The 20,921-nt window shown below is 59.1% G+C and overlaps 1 protein-coding gene across 1 annotated transcript in view; it reads right to left on the bottom strand.

Moving 5' to 3' along the window:
- The window catches only part of CROCC (ciliary rootlet coiled-coil, rootletin), a 58,758-nt gene that overhangs the window by 26,349 nt on the left and 11,488 nt on the right, over positions 1-20,921 (bottom strand). Inside the window, 20 exon segments of the mRNA XM_077837460.1 lie at positions 583-752; positions 1,142-1,269; positions 2,728-2,921; positions 3,483-3,713; positions 4,784-4,930; positions 5,998-6,142; positions 7,487-7,669; positions 7,880-8,079; positions 8,553-8,801; positions 9,863-9,967; positions 10,211-10,307; positions 11,431-11,658; positions 12,169-12,275; positions 12,913-13,078; positions 14,024-14,121; positions 14,720-14,803; positions 16,106-16,297; positions 17,710-17,793; positions 19,429-19,473; positions 19,475-19,615. Of these exon segments, the coding sequence (XP_077693586.1) occupies positions 583-752; positions 1,142-1,269; positions 2,728-2,921; positions 3,483-3,713; positions 4,784-4,930; positions 5,998-6,142; positions 7,487-7,669; positions 7,880-8,079; positions 8,553-8,801; positions 9,863-9,967; positions 10,211-10,307; positions 11,431-11,658; positions 12,169-12,275; positions 12,913-13,078; positions 14,024-14,121; positions 14,720-14,803; positions 16,106-16,297; positions 17,710-17,793; positions 19,429-19,473; positions 19,475-19,615 (2,994 nt within the window).

The following is a 20,921-nucleotide window of genomic DNA, read 5'->3' as shown; positions in this document are numbered from 1 at the left end:
AGGTAGGAGTGGGGGGGGATGTGGGGGGATGGGGATGCAGGGGGAGGCAGAAGGCTACAGGTGCATGAGGATGTGGGGGGGCACAGGGGTGTATGGGGACATAATGGGAGTGCAGCAGTGTATGGACGTGAATGGGGTGCCGGGCTGTGGGGGGTGGCCGCTCTGGGAGGTGGAGAGAATGGGTGGGAGAGCGCTGTAAGGGGTACAGGGCTGGGATGGGTAGGTGTGGGGGGCAGGATGGGATGGGACTGGGGAGGAATGCAATGACTGGGGGATGGAGGTGCGGGGGGGTTGGGGAGGGATGCAATGATGGGGTGCGAGGGGTGGGACGGGGTTGGGACAGGGAGGGATGCAGTGAGTGGGGTGGGGGTGCAGCTTACTGCCTCTCCCCCTGAAACCCACAGGAAAGATTCGTGCACTCCCACTGCAGGGTCTATGCCGGCACCATAGAAGGCAAGGAGATGTTGCCATTGACTCACTGGGATCCCTTCCCCCAACTGCCTGAGCCAGCCCGGCTGAGCCGCTGGGGTACGTAACATGGCACTGGTCTGAGTCAGAAACAGGGCCTGCCCTGTGCCGTACCTTCTCCTTTTGGAGCCGATCCACGTCCTCCTCATGAGCCACCTCCTTGTTTCTCAGCGTGACCTGGGCCTCCTGCTCCGTCTGAGCCAATTTCTGAGCCAGCAGCTCCTTATCCCTCTCCAGCCGGGTCACGTCCAGCTCCCTCTGCTTGCGGATGCTGGCCAGCTCCACTGGGGATAGAGCAATGAGGATCTGATCAACATCCACAGCGTGAAGGGAGATCTGCTAACTACAGCCCTTCCCGAGGTCTGGGAGTCTTGGCAGCATGGAGGAGACAGGGACCCTGACTCTCTCACAACACTTAACTAGGGACTTTCAGCCACACAGCTCATTACAAAGGGGAGGGGATCATTCTCCCCAGCAGAAGCAGGACTAGAACTCAGGGCTCCCAGTCCTGTCTCCTACCCACTGAACCAGCCTCCTCCTCCCTCTCAATCCAGCCACCAGAGCCTGGTGGGCCTCAGGACGCCAGCAGCAGCTCGGCGAATGGGGGACAGACACTGGAAAGGGGTGAAGGCGGGAACTGAAGGAAACGGTAGGGCAGCCAAGCCCAGGTTACCCTGCAGCATCTCCTTGGCCAGGAGCAGGTTCTGGCTGTCGGCCTCCAGCTGCTCCTTCCGGGCGTCCAGCTGAGCACGCTGCTGCTGGATGTCAAAGAGGGTGGTCTCCAAGGCATCCTTCTCCGACCTGGGAAAGCGCGAGCAGAGTGAGTCCTCCCAATCACCAGCCCCTGCCCGCCCGCCCCAGGTCTCAAGCGGAGAGAGAGAGAGAAAACCGCCGAGGAAGTGATGAGCAGGCCCCCAGTGTGCTAGGCGCTGGACAAAGCCGGAACAAAACGGCCCCTGAGCGGACGATCCATGACGAGAAGCATGTTGCTTTGACGACTGAACAGGCACGCTGTGGGTCCTGGCACATGGCGGCACCCTGGCCTCTGAGTGGGGGGGCAACCAGCCCTTAAAATCCCCATTGGGCCCCTCCAAGGAGGCGTGGAAAGCCACCCCAATGCACCCTCCTACCACGGGCACAGTGGTGCATTTCAGAGTGCCAGGAAGTCGCTCCCTCTGCAAACCTCTGCCCCGAGGTCAGGAAGCTCCCGGCAGCGGGGCCTCAGGGACCCCTGGAGAGGCCCGCACCACTGGGCACTCCCTGCAGAGGCACAGGTGTGGGGTCGTCTGCAGGGCAGTGGGGAAGGTGCCCACGCAATCTCACACCTCCTGACAGCGCAGGGGGGCGGGTGAAGGGCCAGCTCCGTCCCAGCCAGAGCGACTGCCCCAGCACAGATCTGACCCCAGGGCTGGGACGTGCATGGGGCATAGAGAGGGCAACAAGGAGACGGGACAGGAAAGGCCGGAGCTGGGGGGGGGGAGACACTGACCTGCCTGGGGATTGCGACATGAGAGATTCCACCCGCTCCTACAGACCCAGGGCTGCCGTTCGGCAGGGCTCCCCCACTCCCTGACCTGACACACCTGTTTGCAAACACTGCTCCCTGGTAACCATCACTCACACAGCTGCTTCAGGGAGAGCTCGCTGGGCACCTGGCCCCTGCAGCGTGCACCCGTAGCTCGCCACGCCTGGATCCAGCGGCCCCAGGAGCCTCTCTCGAACCTCACAGCTGGAGCAGCAAGGAGGCATGTGCTGCCTCCCTGCACCTCAGCTCAGGCCCCTCGTCCTTGTTCCGGGCCCACCTATCCCAGGGGGGTTGCCAGGGTTTCTGGACTGGTGCCAAGCACTCGGGCCTCGTCTCCACGTGCCGCTAAGCCTCACCCGGCCGTACTCGTGGGCGAACAGCACCTTCCCAGCGCAGGCCACGCAACAGAGGCCCGGGCGAGCCAGCAGTGAGGGGGGAAGGCAGGGGCGGCCCGGGCCGTGGGGACAGCCTGGCCATGGCAAGGGGACGAGCCCCCATGGGAAGGGGAGGGGAAACTCAGGCTGGCCCCACCATGGAGGGGAGGTGCCGGGGAAGCCTCCTCCCCCCCGAGCGCCAAGTCGCTCCAGGATGGCAGTACCCCTGTAGATGGTCTCAAAGGCAGGGTGCCCATCGAGGGATCCCCATTCACAGCACCCATGGGGAGGGAGAGGCCGGGGCTGTATGTGTCCAGCCGCAGGAGGGACCCCGTTGTTCCTGGCCTGCCCAAACCTTACCGGAGCCCAGCGATCTCCTCCGCCAACCCCCTGTTCTCCCGCTCCGACGCCGCCAGCTGCACCACCAGGCTGGCCTTCTCCTTCATCAGCCCCTCCTTCTCCCTGGCGGCTCGCAGCAGGGCCTCGCTGAGCCGCTCCTGCTCCCGGCGGGCCTGCCCCAGCTCCTCGCTGGCTGCGTTCCTCTGGCGGGACAGCTGGCGGGGAGGGGAGGGGACAACAGGCAGAGCTGAGCCTGGAGGGGAGGCCATGTCCTGGGCACCCAGGCCCCTAGCAGCGAGAGAGCCAGGCTCCAGCCACTCTCAGAGGGACCCATCTCATCTGTGGTGCCCGCCTGCCTCCCCGGCTCCCAGCACCCCCAGCCTGCTCCTCTGCCCCGTACCGGCCGTCTCCCAGCAGCCCCAGCCTGCTCCCCACCCAGGCCCTCCCCCCGCCTGCTCCCCCAGCTCCCAGCGCCGCCCAGCCTGCTCCTCACCCAGGCCCCCACCACCACCCCGCCTGCTCCCCCAGCTCCCACCACCCTCTAGCCTGCTCCCCACCCAGGCCCCCACCACCCCCTCCTGTTCCCCCAGCTCCCAACACCCCCCTGCCTGCTCCCCACCCAGGCCCTCACCACCCCCCAGCCTGCTCCCCCAGCACCCCCAACTTGACCTCCAAATCCCAGCGCCCCTGCAGCTCCCAGCATCTGGCAATCAGACCCCCACATGCACCTCCCAAGTGCATGCCCTCCATGTGGCTCCTGCGCTCCACCCCACTACCTGCCCCAGCTGCTCCTGCAGCTGCACCCTCTCCTTCTGCAGGGCCAGCAGCTCCCTCTCCAGCCTCTCCCGGCTCCGCTCCACATCCTGCAGGGAGTGCCCCAGCCCCTGCCTCTCCGTGTCCAGCTCCAGCTTCTCCTGCTCCAGCCGGACCAGCTCATCGCGGATTGAGGCCTTCTCCTGCTCCACCTCCCGCTTCTGCCCCAACACGGCCCCCTTCTCCTCCTCCAGCTGTCAGGGGCAGGACAGGAGAGACCGTCACCTGCCTGGGAAACAAAGCCCCCACCCCAGGTACCTGGGGCAGCTCCTTGTTCACCCCCTGCCCATCGCTTCCTCCAGGGGCCTCAGCCATAACCCCTCTATCCCTGCCCATGGGAAGGAGCCATGGGCCAGGCCAACCCTCCATCGATCTAGGACAGACTGGGCTAAGGTGCTTGTCCCCCATTGAGGCTCCCCCATTTGACTAGGGACCAAATGGCTCGCAGCAGTTCTGCGGAAAAGGACCTAGGGGTTACAGTGGACGAGAAGCTGGATATGAGTCAACAGTGTGCCCTTGTTGCCAAGAAGGCTAACGGCATTTTGGGCTGTATAAGTAGGGGCACTGCCAGCAGATCGAGGGACGTGATCGTTCCCCTCTATTCGACATTGGTGAGGCCTCATCTGGAGTACTGTGTCCAGTTTCGGGCCCCACACTACAAAAAGGATGTGGGAAAATTGGAAAACGTCCAATGGAGGGCAACAAAAATGATTAGGGGACTGGAACACATGACTTATGAGGAGAGGCTGAGGGAACTGGGGATGTTTAGTCTGCGGAAGAGAAGAATGAGGGGGGATTTGATAGCTGCTTTCAACTACCTGAAAGGGGGTTCCAAAGAGGATGGCTCTAGACTGTTCTCAGTGGGAGCAGATGACAGAACGAGGAGTAATGGTCTCAAGTTACAGTGGGGGAGGTTTAGGTTGGATATTAGGAAAAACTTTTTCACTAGGAGGGTGGTGAAGCACTGGAATGGGTTACCTAGGGAGGTGGTGGAATCTCCTTCTTTTGAGGTTTTTAAGGTCAGGCTTGACAAAGGCCTGGCTGGGATGATTTAGTTGGGGATTGGTCCTGCTTTGAGCAGGGGGTTGGACTAGACGACCTCCTGAGGTCCTTTCCAACCCTGAGACTCTATGATTCCCCTGGAAAAGCAGAGATTCAAGTCAATGCCCCTTCTCCCTGCAGGCTGCCTGCCAAGGTCAATGTCCCCAGACCAGAGCCCCCAGGAGGCGCTGGGCCGCACTGCCAAGCCCATGGCAGCACCGACCTGGCTGATGATCCTGTTGAGTTCAATTTTATCCTGGGCCAGCCCCTCGTTCAGGGAGCTCATCTTGGACAGCGAGTCGCGCAGCGAGGCCTCCTCCGCCTTCAGCTTGCTGGTGGTCAGCTCCAGCTCGGCCCGGCTCGCCTCCGCCTGTGAACATGGGGCAGAGGGAGAGAGATCAAACAGCCGGGGTCACTGCAGCAACTTGGGCACAGGAGTCCCCACGGAGCACGGCAGGGAGCGGAGAGCCGCCCAGCAGGGGAGGACGCGGATAGAAGCCTGGATAAGCCAGGGGTGTGAATCCCACTAGCCAAGCTGAGGGCTAGGACCCCTCCCCCAGCCCTGGCGCAGCCCCCCTACTGTCCCAATGTGGCATGCATAAAATAAAGCAAACGGCTGCAAGAAACGCAGCGCCCTCCCATGGTTACAGCTGGGGACGGCGTTCTGGGGTCTATTCCCAACTCTCACACTGACTCGCTCGGTGACCTCAGGCAACTTCTATTTGCCCCTCTGCGTCTCAAAGGACCTCCGAACACTGTCTAAATATTAATCAAGGCTACGACACCTGCGTGAGGCCGGGACGATCCTTCTCCCGCTTTGATGGAGGAAGCAGAGAAGGTCAGTGGCCTGCCCAAGAGCCCACAGCAGATCCATTGTTAGCTAATTATTTGTATTACCATCGGCTCTAGGAACCCCATGGCCCGGGACCCCACCGTGCTTGGCTCTTTGCAAACCCAGACCAAGATGGTCCCTCCCCCAGATTGCTGACAATCTAAGTGCAAGACAAGAGAGAACAGGTGGATACAGACAGACAGAGGAGTATCATGAAACAATGAGCCAACAGCGGTCAGCGTGACAGGCAACAGAACGCAGGAATCCTGCCTCCTGGTCTTGTGCTCTAACCACTAGGAAGTGCGCCCCCTCTAGAATGGGGGCAGCATCTGCCCATCGGATCAGGGAGTTGTGAAGGGCAGTTTTGTTTGCAGGCCTAAGAGGAGAGGCGCTAGAGAGGGGAGCATCCTTCGTCAAGATCTCCTCAGGGAGCTGCCTTTAAAACAGACCTGTAGATTGGAAGTGGCAGAACGAGTGATGCTACCATAGCATTATCCATCAGACGCACCCATACCAGCCAGCCCAACAGCTACTCCCGAGCCCCACTGTAATACCTGCCCCCTCCCTCCCAATCCCCGACTGCCTCTCGGGGCGCAAAGCCCTACCTTGGAAAGCGCCTCTGCCATCTCCACCTTCTCATTCTCAGACACCTCCTTCTCCAGGGTGGCTTTGTTCAGAGCCTCCTTAACAAGCATCAGCTCCTTTTTCAGACTGGATTTCTTCACTTCCAGCTGCTCCAGCTGTTTGTGGCTGCAGGGCACAGAGAGGGACTCACACACAACCCCCTGTGCTCTGGCAGCAGGGGACCTTTAACACCCTTTGTCACTGGCTATCCTTGCAAGGGAGCACAGCAAAGGGTCTTCAAAGAGCTAATTAGTCCAAAGGGTGGAACTCTCCAGCCTGTGTTATGCACGAGGTCAGACTACATGATCCAGCCTTGGAATCTATGCAGGGCTTAATTTGTACTGGGGCCTGGCAGTTCAGAGCCCTGGGCACCTCGGGGCCTGGCATGTCAGTTATGAAACAAAAAAAATTGCTTGAGCCCTGGCATCTCTTCCATTACAAATTAAGCACTGACTCTATGGCTCTATTTTGTCCCCACTGCAAATTTTCCCTCCCCAAGCCTCTTCTGGAGTCCTGCCTTCGCTTTCTCCAAAAGCTTCCTTTTTGCCTGAAAACATTCAGGACAGAAATGAGGTTTTTGGAAATTCTGAAGGAAATCAACAGGGTCATTTCTGAATCTTTATGGCTCTGAAAAAAACGATCATTTTTCTAGGTATAGCCAGAACACACACACAAACTATATATATGTGAGATTATTTGCAGCGTTGTAGCCGCGTTGAGCCCAGGATATGAAAAAGACAAGGTGGGTGATATCTTTTATTGGACCAACTTCTGTTGGTGAGAGAGACAAGCTTTCGAACTCCACAGAGCTCTTCTTCACTCCTTATGCTAAACAATCTGTCTCACCTTGTCTTTAGCTGGGACACACCAAGTCCCTTTCCCAGAACTGAAGAAAAGCTCTGTGTGGCTCATGCTTGTCTCTTTCGCCACCAGAAGTTGGTCCAGTAAGAGATATGACCTCACCCGCCTTGTCTCTCTCTGGATATGATTGAGGAGTGGTTTGCCCTCTTGTGGTGCCTCATACAAGAACGTCTGCTTTTACCAGCCCTGCCCATCACTCAGCGCCCTCCCTTTGAACCACCACGCCAACAGGAGATTAAGCTTAAACAAGCCAGGCAGAGGGTTTGGCCTAGGTGTCCGCAGTAAGAGAAGGGAAAACACCACTAACGGGGTTGTTTTTATAGCAGCTCAGCTCAAATGACCCATGGAGAAATCTCACCTCACCTGGAAGCCAGGCAGCCTGGGTCTGCAAGACCTCAGCTGGCACGGAGAGTTGGGCCCCAGGATCAGGGCTGGGACGCTGGGCATGGGCACCAGCGGGGCTTGCCTTGGGGTGCTCAGGGGAGGAAGGCCTGGCACGTTGGAGCACCAGGCTAGGGTGCTGCTCACTGGAGTGGGGTAGCTACTGAGGAGCTTCTGTCTCTGGCTTGGTATTTCCTCCACACCCCTGGCCACTCTCCCCATACCAACCCGCGCTCAATCTCCTTCTGCGCCCGCTCCTTGTCCTTGGCGATGTCCTCCTTCTCGTCCTCCAGGCGTTCTCGCTGCCGCTGCAGGTCGCTGTTGGCCAGCTGCAGCCTCTCGCTCTCCTGCCGCAGGGCCTCCACATGCTGCTGCAGGGCCTGCAGGCTTCGCTCCAGGTTGCTCTTCTCACTGACAGACGGGCACAGACAGACAGATTTCTGGGGGCTGAACAGTCCTTTAAGGAACAAAAATCAACCCTCCCCACGTTCCAGGGCCCCTAGAGCAGGCTCCGCTCCCAGGATGTCAGCAGGGCAGAAATGCCCATGTGACACCCGTCCCATCAGCCGGGATATGCTGGAGCACAGGGGGATGGGCAGGGGGGAGCGCCCATGGAAGTACCTGCCCAGCAGGTCAGCCGAGGAGCGGAAGCGGCTGGCATCCCGCACGGCATCATCCTTGGCCCGCAAGGAGCAGTCGACATCGTCCTTCAGCTGCAGGATCTTCTGCTCCAGGGAGCGTCGCTCGTGATCTCTTTCCACCAGCTGCTTCTTCAGGGAGCCCACCAGCTCCTGGATGGCTTCGTACTTGCCGCGGATGTCCTAGCAGAAACCCCAGCAAGTCAGCTCCTCTCCCTCTGCAGCACTGCCCACCCCCTGTGCACCCCGCCATCCGCACCGCCTGCCACCGGGGCTTCCTGCATGGCTGACCACACTCCATGCCCTTTGGACGACAATCTCCCATGGGAATCCCACCCATTCCAAACCCCCCTCCCCAGAATCCTATTCCCTGCAAGGCACGAAAATCCCCCAGATGTTTCCAGCCAGGAACTACCCTGTCAGGCTGCTTTATCAAAAGAGCAACGCTTGCAATCCTGTTCGCTTCCCACTCCCCTGGTGGGCACCAAACAGCCCCACAGAAATGCAGCCTGAACAGCTATAACCCCACAGATGGCCCTCGTGGCTCAGCGGCCCCACTCCACGCAGTCTCGCAGAGCTGGGGAGCAGTCGAGGGCTGGCCCACCGCCATGAAGGAATCCCATGGCCACGTGCTCTGGGAGGTCCCGTCCCCTCACCTGCACCTGCAGGTGCCTCTTCTGCAAGGCGGAGTGCACCACGGCCAGCGTGGAGTCGGAGAAGGCCGGCGAGAGGCTGCGCCGGGGGGAGGAGCTGCGCCGGGGGGAGGAGCGCCGGAGCGGGGACGGGGTGCGGAGGCTGGAGGAGAGGCCCCGCAGGCTGAATCCCGTGGCGTCGCTGTCCGAAACGTCCGTCGTTCGCTCCGTGCCTGTGAGGTGGATGGCGCTGTCGGCATCGGACAGGACGGCCTGAGCGGGAGAGACAATGGCGAGCCACTGGGTACAGGCACCAGGATGCCAAACCAGTCTCTAGGCTCCTGTCGCCACAGAGGCCGCTAGCCGGGGGCCTAGGCCGCCAGCCTCCAGAGCGCGACACCGCCACCGCTCAAAGCCTGACTGGAGCAGGGCAACGTTTTCCCGGAAAATTAGTTTTTTCATCAACAGTTTTTGGGGCCCGGAACTCCCCATGGGCGTCGGGGTGAATTCAACCACTAGCTTCAGGGGAAAAAGAAAATGTAGTAAGAGTCAAAACGTTTCATTCCGACCATTTCGAAAAGTTTGGTTGCGACTTTTTTTGTTTCAACTTCAAAGTTTTGCCAGGTTAAAAAGGGGAACCCCCCACCCCAAAACTGAATTTAAAAAAAAAATCATTTTGAGTCGACTCAAAACGTTCTGGGTCCATTCAAAACTTTTTTTTTTTTTTTTTTTTAGTTTTTCGAGTGGACAAAACAAAACGTGAAGACCTTTTTCTTTTGGTTTGACTTGAACCTGATTTTTCCTCTGGATTTTTCAGTTCAGCCCCTGATGACTCTGAGAAAACAGCTTGTTCTTGAGAGGGGCAGCTCCTCCCTCCAGGTGATCCATTTGCTGCCCTGCCCATCAGCTGGGTGACAGGCCCGCGCCTCTCCCTGATCTTTCCCCACAGGTCAGACTGGCAGAGAGCTGGGGGGGTTCACCTTTCTCTGCAGCATGTGGGTGCAGGTCACTTGCCGGGATTACCTGGGTACATCTCACTTGATCAATTTCCTGCCATTGCAGGAGCCTCGGGCACTGGTGCCCCGGGGTCCCTCCCGTTCTCTGCCTGTGGCACAGAACAGTCTAGTCTCCTGTGGGCTGTAAAACGTTGGTCTCATTTCGGCTCTTGGGTTTATTGTACGGGTGCTGGCGGCTGAGCTATACAGGAGATCAGACTAGATGATCGGGTGGTTCCTTCTGACTGTCAATTCTACGACTCGGTAACGGCTCACAAGTCGGAGAACCCTGCTCTCTGGGGTACCCCGCCTCGCTCACGGGACCCGCGCGCCCTGTACCTGAGCAAGGTCTCGCAGCGTCTGCTGGAGCATCTCCGACTCTGTCCGCAAGGCCTCGATCTCCTCGGCCTCCAGCGCTGCCTGCTCCTGCGCCCGCACAGCCTCCTGCAAGCAGAGACACGGCATCAGCCAGGCGGCGCTCGAGACCCCCACGTCCGCTCCACGGCTCGTTTCTGGCTCCAGCTCGCAGCTCTCCCCAGAAGGCCCAACACTGTGCTGTGATCAGCCAGGGAGTGGCAGGCGGACTGCTGGTGGGCCTTTCGCTGGAGCACAGACACCAAGATGGATCGCTGTTTCAGATGCTCCCATCTCCTCCGGGAACCAGCCAAGTCATGCTGAGCCTCTCACCAGATTTTCCAGCTTCTGGGTCAGCGTCTCGACCGTCTTCTCCTTCTCCGAGTTCTGGGCTTTCAAGCGTTCCACGGTGGCCATCGTCTCAGCAACTCTGGAGCAAGGGAGGGGGGCTGGTCAGGGCAAGCAGAGGAATGGCCAGGAACCCATACTTCACGGCACAGGGCCAGAACTCAACGGCCATGGGCCAGGTCAAGCATTTGGAGATCCCTGGACCCCCAGCCGTCCTAGAGAGAGGTCTACCACTCCACGTTTGGTCCAGGGACCGAGATGCTTCATGCCGACAGTGCCCTGGGAAAACCCCCACCCCAGTATCTCAGCCTTGGCTGGAGCACATGGCAGCTTCCTCTCCTCTCCATGTCCCAGTAACATCCTCCAAGTACACCATGTCCCCTCCCCCAGCCCTTTCCCCACAGCGCTGAGCTTGCCCAGCTGATGTCTAGTAAGAGGCGGGGGGAGACCAGGCCACACCCCATGTCCTGGGCCTGGCACCGGTGGACCCAAAGGAATGGCTCTGCGGGGAGCCCCTGATCGGCTGGAACCAGGAACCATGTTACTCTCCAGCAGTGATGCTCAGACTGCGGCTCCGGAGCCACGAGCAGCTCGTTAATGTGTCTCCTGCGGCTCTTTGCCGCACACGATATTAAACACCACGGGATGTAATTATTGATCTAAGTTATTAACCAATCAGAAGGCTTTTCCGGTGAAAATTGATAAAATAACAACACTGGGTCAGAATAACCAAGAATATATAAATAGTAAATGAAACACTGAACCCCCACGGCTGGGGCTCTTTTGGGTAATGCCAATTGCTAATTTGGCTCCTGGAGAATCCGAGGCCAACACCGCTACCCAGGCCCGCATGAGATTTGAACCGGCAACCTCCTCGTTCTGAGACCACCGCGCTAACCCCCTGAGCTAGAGAGCCAGGCCCCAGGCCTCTTGAACCACTGAGGTCTGAGTATCGCCGCTCTGCAGGGCCGGTGGGAAGTTAAGGCTCCAGGATGGTCATAACATGGGACAGACGGGCCCACCTCTGCCCTTCCTTCTCCCGTGAGCAGGATATGCTCAGCCCACTAGCCCCATCCACCAAGCCAAGGATCTCCAAGGAGGGGCAGCGCTCCCTGATTCCCTGTGGATGCACGGTGCATCTCCCAGACCGGCGAGCTCCAAGCTTCAGGGCCTGGGACACTGGCCCTGATCGGGGGCATCCGTACCTGGTGCCGAGCTCCGCTTTCTCCATGTCACACCTGACCTGCAGCTGGATCATGTCGCGCACCTTGTCCTTCAGCTGCTCCTCCAGCTGGGCCAGCAGCAGGGCCTGCTTCTCCAGGGCCACGCTGGCACTGCTCTCCGACAGGCGCAAGTTGCTGCTCAGGTTCAGACAGGCGGCGTGGATGGTGCGGCCGGATCGGGACAGCTCGTTGCTCAGCTCCGACAGGTCCCTGCACCCGAGTCCCAAAGAGAGGGGCGTTTCCGGGGGCCCGGGCACCCCGAGGAGCCCACGCTGTGGGATCTACAGAACCCCATGCCCCATAACCTGCAGGGCATCTCCCTCCGAGGGGGCCTGGCTGGGATCTAAACCCACAGGAACCCGAGTGTTCAGAACCGACATGGCCTCCCCTGCCTGCAGAACTTACAGAACCGCCCCTGCCAGGGAGAAGGTCATTAAAGGCCCCCAGGCAGGACATGCAGAGAAGCGGAAATCAGGCCGGGCAGCCAAACATGGCTCCCAGAATGGGCTAACGGGTTTGTCTGGGGGTGCGGGGGAGATCGGGAGGGCTGTTCTGCACTCAGGTTGTTCTCACAGGGATCCTGGAGGAAGCACTGTAAGCCACGGGGTTCTGGGCCGCTCAGGTAGCTTTCCCAAGCCCAGCTCCTTGTGCTTTTCAAAGAAAAAGAGCCCAGCAACCGCCCACCCCACGCACACACCCTGCCCCCACACTCCTCCTGACCTCTCGGTCATGGTCTTCATCTCACTGAAGTGGCGCCGGAAGCCCACCACCTGTCTCCAGAGGGTCAGCAGCCGGCTGTGCTCGTTGCTGAAGTAGGTGTTGAATGACTGGGAAGGGAGAGAAGAGGAGAAGCAGTGACAGCCAGATCCCCCTCCCCAGGCACCCCCCCACGCTGCCACGCCCCCGTTCAGAGCGACGCGCTAACGGGAACGGCCAGCGCACCCCGGGGGAAGAACAGGGCACAGCAAGGCACTTGCTGCCTGGCTGGATACAGAGCACCTGGCCCTGACTGTCCATAACGCCCCACAAGTGAGTGAGCCCTGCTCCATGGGGCGCCCTGCATTGCTCTCGGTATCCCGAAGGCGCAGTCACCGCTGACCTCAGTGGCAGCTCCAGGCAGGACTCTTAGCAAGAGCTAAGTTTATACAGAGTTTTTGATGCTGCAGGACCCCTTCCCCCACACAAAGGGCTTGAACCAGCTATGCACAGACAGCCCCACTGAAATGCAGCCACCTCTGGGGCAATGCGGTGACCGTTGGCACAGAAAGGCCTGGAGCAGAGAGACTTGGCTCCCACTGATGGTAAAAGGAAGTTGCAGGGGAGGGGACAAATCACCTCTCCAGGGACTGGTAGCATGCGTGCGGATCCGTCTCTGCCCAGCAGGACGGTGCACACACGTTGGGCATGCACAAGGGAGAATGACACATGCCAACCAAGGCCGCACTGAATCTCTCTGGCCCTAACCTCCTCCTCTCGCCTCCACTCCACCTCCCGCTGCTCCAGCTCGTTGCGTGCTTTGGTCCAGTCAGTCGTCAGCTTCCGGATGTCCTCGCTGAGGGCCTGGTTGGCGGCGTTGGCCTGGTCCAGCTGCTCCCGCAGCATGGCATTGACCTGGGCCAGGCTGGCGCTCCTGGAGACAGGGACACAGTGAGAGCAAGGGCTGAGAAGGAAATGAGGGGCCCGTGCAGAGCCGGCAAGGGACTGACTCTGGCATGGGGCAAAGGGCCCAACGTGGAGGATGGGCCCTGACATCACAGCTCTGAGACACCGAACAACACAGATCCAAACACTTCATTCAGAATAAGACAATCACTGCCCAATTCAAGCGCCTTCCAGCCGAGCGCCTCATGACCCTTTCCAGGCATTAACTGAGCCCATTGTCAATAAGGGAGCTACAGGGATCAGTTCACCCACCACTGCCAGGCAGCCACCTCTGAGGCACAGCGTGGCAGCTGCACACAACAAGAAGCAAGAAAAGAGCCTGTCCAATTGAATTTGAAGAGGAGATTTGGGGAAACCCAATGTAATAACCTGCGAGGGAATTTGGCCGTGAGGCTGGAGTTAACACCCTGACTCAGCTAAAGCACCAGGGGACCAATAGTGAGCAAAAGTGCTCAGGACAGTTTCACACCGCAAAGTACACGTCACTTCCAGTCGCGCAGCACCCCTAGGCCTGTGCTAGGGATTAGTACTGCAGTACTTCTGGGGAGCGGCGGGTAAAACCCGGCAACACCACTGCCTACAGTAACCAGGCATCCTTGGAGTCACCTGTCCAAATATGAACCCAGCCGGACCCTGTTTAGCTGGAGAATCACAACCCCCGGTGGCTCAGCTGCAGGGAAATGCTGGGCCTACGTGCAGGTGATACCAGGAGCACGGACTCCAATGGTAGATTCCTGGCATAGCCCAGACTCCAAGGAAGCTGCTGTCCCAGCCCAGCATGAAGCCCAGCCAGGCAGCAGGTGCAATAGAGGCCCTGAAGAATGGGGCTCCAAGGATGCAGCAGCCCAGACCCACCTGAGCCCCAGGTGGAGCCCCGTGGACAGGACCCCTCCAACCACCTCCCCCGACACACCTTTGCTGCTCCTCCTCCAGCCGGATGAGTGCGTTCTCCAGGTCATTGCTGTGCTCTTCATCCTGGCGCAGGCGCGAGTCCGTCATGTCCAGCCGGCTCTGGGGGAGGGCATGGGCAACGGCTGGTTAGCAGGGGGCTAGGGGCTCTGGATAACCAGGCCGTCCCTTTCGGCCATGGGATGGAGAAGAGCAGCGTGGGGCAAGCGCCCCCCAAACACCACCCCAGGCCTGCCTGGACCCACCGCCACGAGTCGGTCAGGCCTTGGCCTGGCAGCCGAGGCTGGGGCAAGGGGGCCAGTTAGAGCAGCTGCGGAGCTGGCTGGTGCAGCCTGGGCTCCCATCTACCTGAGCAGGAACTGGCCGGGGGGGACAGGCTCATTCCAGCAGGTCCAATCAAGCAGGAACACAAGAGGGCCGCCTGCCGTGACCGAGTCCCTGAGCCAGCCGGCCCCCGGCACGTGGGCAGAAAACAACGGCAGGTGTAACCCACCCCCACGCCGCCTGGAGCCATCCCCGCTAGTCACAGACTTGGCTCAGAGCTGGGCCTTTCCGCTCAGACAGCCACTGCTCTTACTGTTCGATCAAGAAGTCGCTGGTTCAATCCCACTGACAGGGACCCAGCCAGGGACATCGTTTCACTAGTGGGCGTGGGGTCCTTCGGGCTTTTCGCTGGCACTGGGAGGAGGGCGACACTCACCGTGAGTCTCTGCTGCTCCAGCTCAGTTGATTTCTCCAGCAGCTGCTGTTCCACCTCCCCACACTTCTTCTTGTACTGGAGAACCTGCAGGAACGCAGCAGCTCAGAGCCCGCTGCCAGCCTGGCTCCGCGGATGCTCGGCAGGACAAGGAAAACACAGCCACAGAGCTGGCCGGCCCCCCACCCTCCCTGCCACACCCACAGTGCCCTGCAAGGCCACTCACTCCTGAAATCCTAACCATCATCAGCCGACCCCCATGGCAGGCCCCTTCCACCCCACCTAAGTCACTAGTTCGGTAGGTTCAGCTACCTAGAATTAAGCACTAAGGCATTATGCACAGTCCCTCCAAGTGAGGGGAGGGGGACAGACTGGTCTCCACACCCCATAAGCTGAGAATCTTCAGTTATCTCCAGCAGGGCCCTAGCTCTCCCACAGCTAACCCCTTCCCCCTCCCGCAATGCCCCACCACCCTCCAGCTGACAGAGAGCCCTCGGCGATGGAGCAGCTCTTTGAGGAGAGACTAGTCCATGACTCCAGGGAGGACTGAGTCACCTCGAGGCCGCTGCACTGAGCCCCCGGCCATTTTGGGGGCCGGGGGCACCTTTCCTTCCAGCCCAGGCCCTGCCCACTCTGCATGGACATTACAGATCCCGGAGCACTTTGCCAGTTTTGCTCAGACATCCTTAGCCAAAATATTCTGTACAGTGCAGGGTGCTGGGTTGGCTGCCACTCCACACTCCCCCCCAGAGGTGGCTGCACATGGGTGCCGTATATACACAGCTAAATCCGCAGCCTCCAAACCCCACCTATGCAGATCCCAGAGTGTCCAAACCGCGATGATCAGAACGACTGAAACAAGCCAGAGCTGAGTGGGCAGACGAGCTTGGAGAAAGCAGATGGGGCCTTCTCTGCAGCAGCCTCAGGGTTCCTTGCCTGGGTCAGGCAGCTTCTTCCTTTCCTTCAAGCCACTCTAAGAAGTCACTGCAAGGCTACATCCCCTCGCCGCTCGTCTCAGAGCCCGTGCCGCCCTGGGCACACCTACACGGCCATCAGGAGGGGTGAGGGCAGCCTGGGTAGACGTGCCCAAGCTGGCTTGGACCCCACTAGATCAGTGGCTCTCAACCTATTTACCGCTGTAGGTGGCATATGCAGCTCTCTGTGGGTTCGGGCGACATACTCCCTGTATGGCCCTGAGGCTGTCACAGGGGGCCGCAGCCGTGCGCTGGCTGGCGGGCGGAGAACCAGTGCGCGAGATCGCTGCTAGCTCAGGTAGCCAGGCTAGTCCCAGGGAGAGCGAAGCCAGCTCAGGCGGGCCTGCTCCAGCTGCACCTCCCGCAGACAGACCCCCCCGAGCAGAGCCCGGCCCGTCCAGTGCCGGATACCCACCTTTGCCTGCAGCTTCTGAACCAGCTGCGCCTGCCGCTGCTGGCCCTCCTGGTAGGCCTGGAGCTTGCGTTTGTAGGCGGCCTGCTCCTCCTCCAGGTGGCGCCGCAGCTCGACGTTCTGCTGGGCCAGGCTCTTGTTCTCCAGCGACTCCCGCTCCCGCTCCCCGGTCTCCAGGCGCAGGGCCTGCTCCAGCTGGGCCCGGAGAGATGGGGGACAGGGTCACTGCAGACGCGCCTGCCAACCGGCCTCCTGCGCACTCGATCTGGCCCCTTGAGCCACCCCTTTCCCCTGTCCCATTTGGGAGGATTAGCCCCCAGCAGAATCCAGGGCTTCCCCCGGGAGCCACAGTGCCCAGCTTCTTTGAATTCATGCTCTGTAGAAACCTGCTGCCAGGACAGGGTTAAAGGGACATTCTTAGTACTTTTTACATGGCAATAGCACCTACGGGCCTGTCACGGATCAGCACCCCCTTGTGCCAGGCGCTGCACAAACCCAGACCACACACGCAGCCCCTGCCCTGAAGAGCTTGCAGTCAAAGTAAATATCCAGCAGCGGAGGCAGAGAAAGACAGAGCTACAAAAAACTAATATGAACAGAAAGGGTCATCACTATGTTTCAGTGAGAACATGCTACGTTTGCACAGAAAGGCCTCTGGACCCTTCCTTTTCGGTGGCCTCCGCAGATCCTCCTGCTGCTGAAGGAGCAGAGCGTTACTGAGCTGTTCGCACCCGAGAAGGAATCTCGCCCTCAACAGCCTTCAAGCTAGAGCAGAAGGCCTGGAAAGTGAAACTGACCAGTCTAGCCTCACCTTCCCCAGCTATGGGCAAAAGATCAAAGCAGCCACTCAACAGCTGACAGTGCTATTAGGACCAGAGTATTTATCCTCCGCCAGGGGCCAGAGCTTTGGGGTTCCCACTGGGGTCAGGTATAAATATTATTTCTCTGCAGCAGAGGCCTCTCTGAGTCACATCACATTCTGATGGCACCGTTGGTGCCAGCCTCCCTGGTCGGGGTTGGTTTCTTTGCACCGAACCCAGCTGAACCTCACGCCACCCTGCCCCCTCCTCAGCAAGGGGCAAAGACACTTTGAACAGCTTGTTGCTGCTGCTTTGATTAGCCACCCTGACTGTCGGGTCTCCACCACTTCCAGCCTCCCACATGCCTGCAAAGCAGTCCCCTCCATGCTGCTAGGTATTCACCTTTTGCCGAGTCAGAGATACCAGTGGCTTTTCATCTGTAGATGCTACTGTAACAGAGAACCCAGCCAAGATCAGAGTCCCATCATGCTAAGCACTAATCACACGTTCAGTACAGTCTCTGCCCTCTTGAGCCTCAATACATCAGACAGAAATGGTGGGAGGGGAAACAGAGGCACAGAGAGGCAAAATGATTTGCCCAAAGGTGTCACAGACAGATCAGCATCAGTGGCAGAACCCAGGTCTCCTGACACCCAGACAAATGCCCTATCCACTAGGCCACACAGCCTCTCTAAATCCTTGATTTCCATTCATCTTATCTAAGAGAAGAGACTCAATGTATTACAGACCGGGTCCACTTCTGCTCCACTGCGGCCAACAGAACAGAGGCCATCCCGAGCTCCTTACCATTTGGTTCCTCCTCCTCAGCTCCATCTCTTCCAAGCGGTTGGTGCCCAACCCCCGACAACTCCAGCTGATGGCTTGCTCCAGCTTCCACAGCAAAAAACATTGCGAGATCAGTGCTTGGAACCACTCCACATACACAGCATAGCGCCCGGGTGACACAGGGGCTGCATGCTGCTAACCGTGCATGCTCTTCCCTGACTGTCAACAGAAAGAGAGCCCCGCGGCATGCAAAGCAAACCTTCCCATGCGTCAGAACACAGCAACGCAAACCATGCACCGAACCCCTGCCTGGGTGAGAAAAACGTCACTGCACGGTGCTCCCCAGAGTTCTGAGAGCAAAGACAGCAACTCTGCGTAGACAGACATCTGCATGCAAAGTTAAGATCCCAAGGGACTTGGCGATGAAATGTTTTGCTTGCAAAGACGACTGCAAAAAAGATCACATATACATAGCTAGCCTCCTGGGCTACCAAAGCCTGAAAGAATATACAGCAACCATACTGCTTAGCTGGGGGGGTGGCCCTGCAGGGGCAGCCGTTGTAAAGGCTAGGAAAGGGGTCTGGAATCTGTAGCAAGTGGCTGCAGACTGCTGGGTTGCTAGCCTCAGAATACATAATAGTGAGACCCCTTCCAAGAGCCATGAGGGACACAGGGCAATTCACATCAGGGCAACATCACATCTTGCATGATATGGGCAGGCAGACTCCTGATCGAATATCATCTGCGTTATCACATGACCCCAGAGTCAGAAACCAGGCTGGAGTGAACAGGACTCCACCTGTCTGCACTGGGCTGGGAGGGAAGGTTACCCAGCTAGTGGAGAGAGGACACACCTATAACACCAGTTCCCACTGCTGGGCACAGACCCTTGGGGAGCTGCATAAGCACAAGATGACGTGGGCCTGGCCGACCGAGGGGAAACGTAACTCCTGGGGACTTTATGCCACATTAACAAGCATTAAAAATACCTGGCACATATTCTAACAAGGGCAGAAAAAATAGATCATCTACTGGGGGGGGGAGGATTTGTTAATTTATTTGCTGACCAAGATAAAAGTCTCTCCTGTACATGCACACAGACCTTGGTAAGGGAGCTCCCACCCAGGAGCCATCCAACCTCCAATGGGGATTCCTAGTATAAAGCAGCGGTGACAGGACACATAAGCCACAGAGCTTTCCCTGGGAATGTTACACACAAGCACATGCTAGGTCGGGGTTTGGTTCCTTCCATGAACGTAAAAACGGGGCCAGGCTGATCTGACAAGGCAGAGGGAGCTGGGAACCCTAACGTGTGATTTATGAGCTACCATGCTCGAGGCTCAGCTGTGTCTCACGAGGGACACAAGGGCCCGGGAGATGGGGGCGAGGGGTCTAGCTCCTGTCCAGTCAGTCAGAAGACGGACCATCTATGAGCAGCATCTGTAGGAACTCAGGGCCTGATCCACGCTGAAATCAATGGAAGCCTTTCCACCGAGTTCAGCAGGGTTTGGATCAGGCCCATCCCAGGGCCTGAGTGGGTGTTAACTTGGCACAAGTCATCCCGTTCTGTAGAACTTTGTGGGTTACGGGTTTGGCTCCTGCTCCGTCATGGGGAGGAGAATCCTGCAGGGACCTTTGCAGGGATGTTGAGTGGGACATTCAGCCAGGAGGGGGCTGGTCCAAGCCCCTCATCAGCTATTCTAATCAGAGACAGGTTTGGCAGCGTGGTGAGCCATGTACCCAACTAGCCGGGGCAGTGGGGAGGTCTTGAGTATTTTGAGGCAGCCAGGGTCACAGGGCTGTACTCGCTACCCATGTGCTGTACGGGGTTCATGCCTTTCCAGTCAGCAACAGCCTTCCGCTGCAGGATACCCACGTCAGCATTGGTCACCGGGTCCGTCCCCTTCAGGCGCAAGCTCTCCTCTAGCTGTGGCGGGGAAGCAGGTGGAGAGACAGAAAACAGACAGCATGAGCACAGACACCCGGGAGGAACCAGCCCCGCCCCGAGCACAGACACCAGCCCCATGCCCACAACTGGACACAAAGCAGGGAGGGGAAGCACCAGATCTCCCCAGGAACGGTACAGCTGAGCTGCAGGGAGAAGGAGCGATGGAGAACTCAAAGAAAGAGGGGGGGGAGAAGGAAGAGATGGGGGGGCGGCCTTAAGAAAAGCGGGGGAAGGAGTTTGACTTATTTGCTTGCGCAGCAGAATTTAATCATCCCCAGCCCATCCCCTGCAGCCCTGGGTGAGCCAAGCGCAGAGAGCTGCCATCTCCACCAGAGCATCAGGCCAGACGCAAAGAGCTCGTCCATTGGCTTTTCGTCACCCGGGGAATCCAGCTGGATTTGTTTTTAAATGGGCCGCCGACTCATTTGGTGCATTTTTAGGGTTCATTTAAGTCAGGTACCAACAGCTGATTCGCCAGGGCCAGCACAAGCTTCGCACATGCAGCTCTGCCAGGGCGTTTCCGTCCTGATCTGCAAGACACCAGTCCTGGGATCCCCCCCGTACAGCTTTGGCAAGATGCTTCAGTCGTCACCCGCACCATCTTCTGATGATATTTCCAGTCCTACCCTTTCCACACACAGCTCAGCCGGTGCCCCGCCACCCTGCTCTGATGCCCCACCCCGCTATCCCAGCCCTGGATTCCCCCCCAACACCGCTCAGCCGGTGCCCCGCAACCCTCCTCTGATGTCCCCCCCCAGCTATCCCAGCCCTGGATTCCCCCCCAACACCGCTCAGCCGGTGCCCCGCAACCCTGCTCTGATGCCCCCCCCTGCCCGCTATCCCAGCCCTGGGATCCCCCCAACACAGCTCAGCCAGTGCCTTGCAACCCTGCTCTGATGCCCCCCCAGCATCCCAGCCCTGGGATCCCCCCAACACAGCTCAGCCGGTGCCCCACAACCCTGCTCTGATGCCCTTCACCCCGCATCCCAGCCCTGGATTCCCCCACCAACACCGCTCAGCCGGTGCCCCGCTACCCTGCTCTGATACCCCCCCAAGTATCCCAGCCCTGGGATCCCCCCCACCCCACCCCCCAGCCCCTACTGAATTCTTGGGGCTTCTAGAGCGAAAACAGCCAATTGTGGCGGCCAAACCGCCCACTAGGGTTAAGGTGTCAACTCAGCCAGCACAAAGAGGGCTCCCAAAATCATCCCTCCGGGGCTGGAAGCAGGTTTCAAGCCAGAGACCCAGCAGCGAAAAGCCAAAGCTTATTGCAACCCCCGCGGTG

Source organism: Eretmochelys imbricata, chromosome 18 (genome assembly GCF_965152235.1).
Source record: "Eretmochelys imbricata isolate rEreImb1 chromosome 18, rEreImb1.hap1, whole genome shotgun sequence".
NCBI classification, from domain to species: Eukaryota; Metazoa; Chordata; order Testudines; family Cheloniidae; genus Eretmochelys; species Eretmochelys imbricata.
This window is presented reverse-complemented; position numbering and strand designations above follow the sequence as displayed.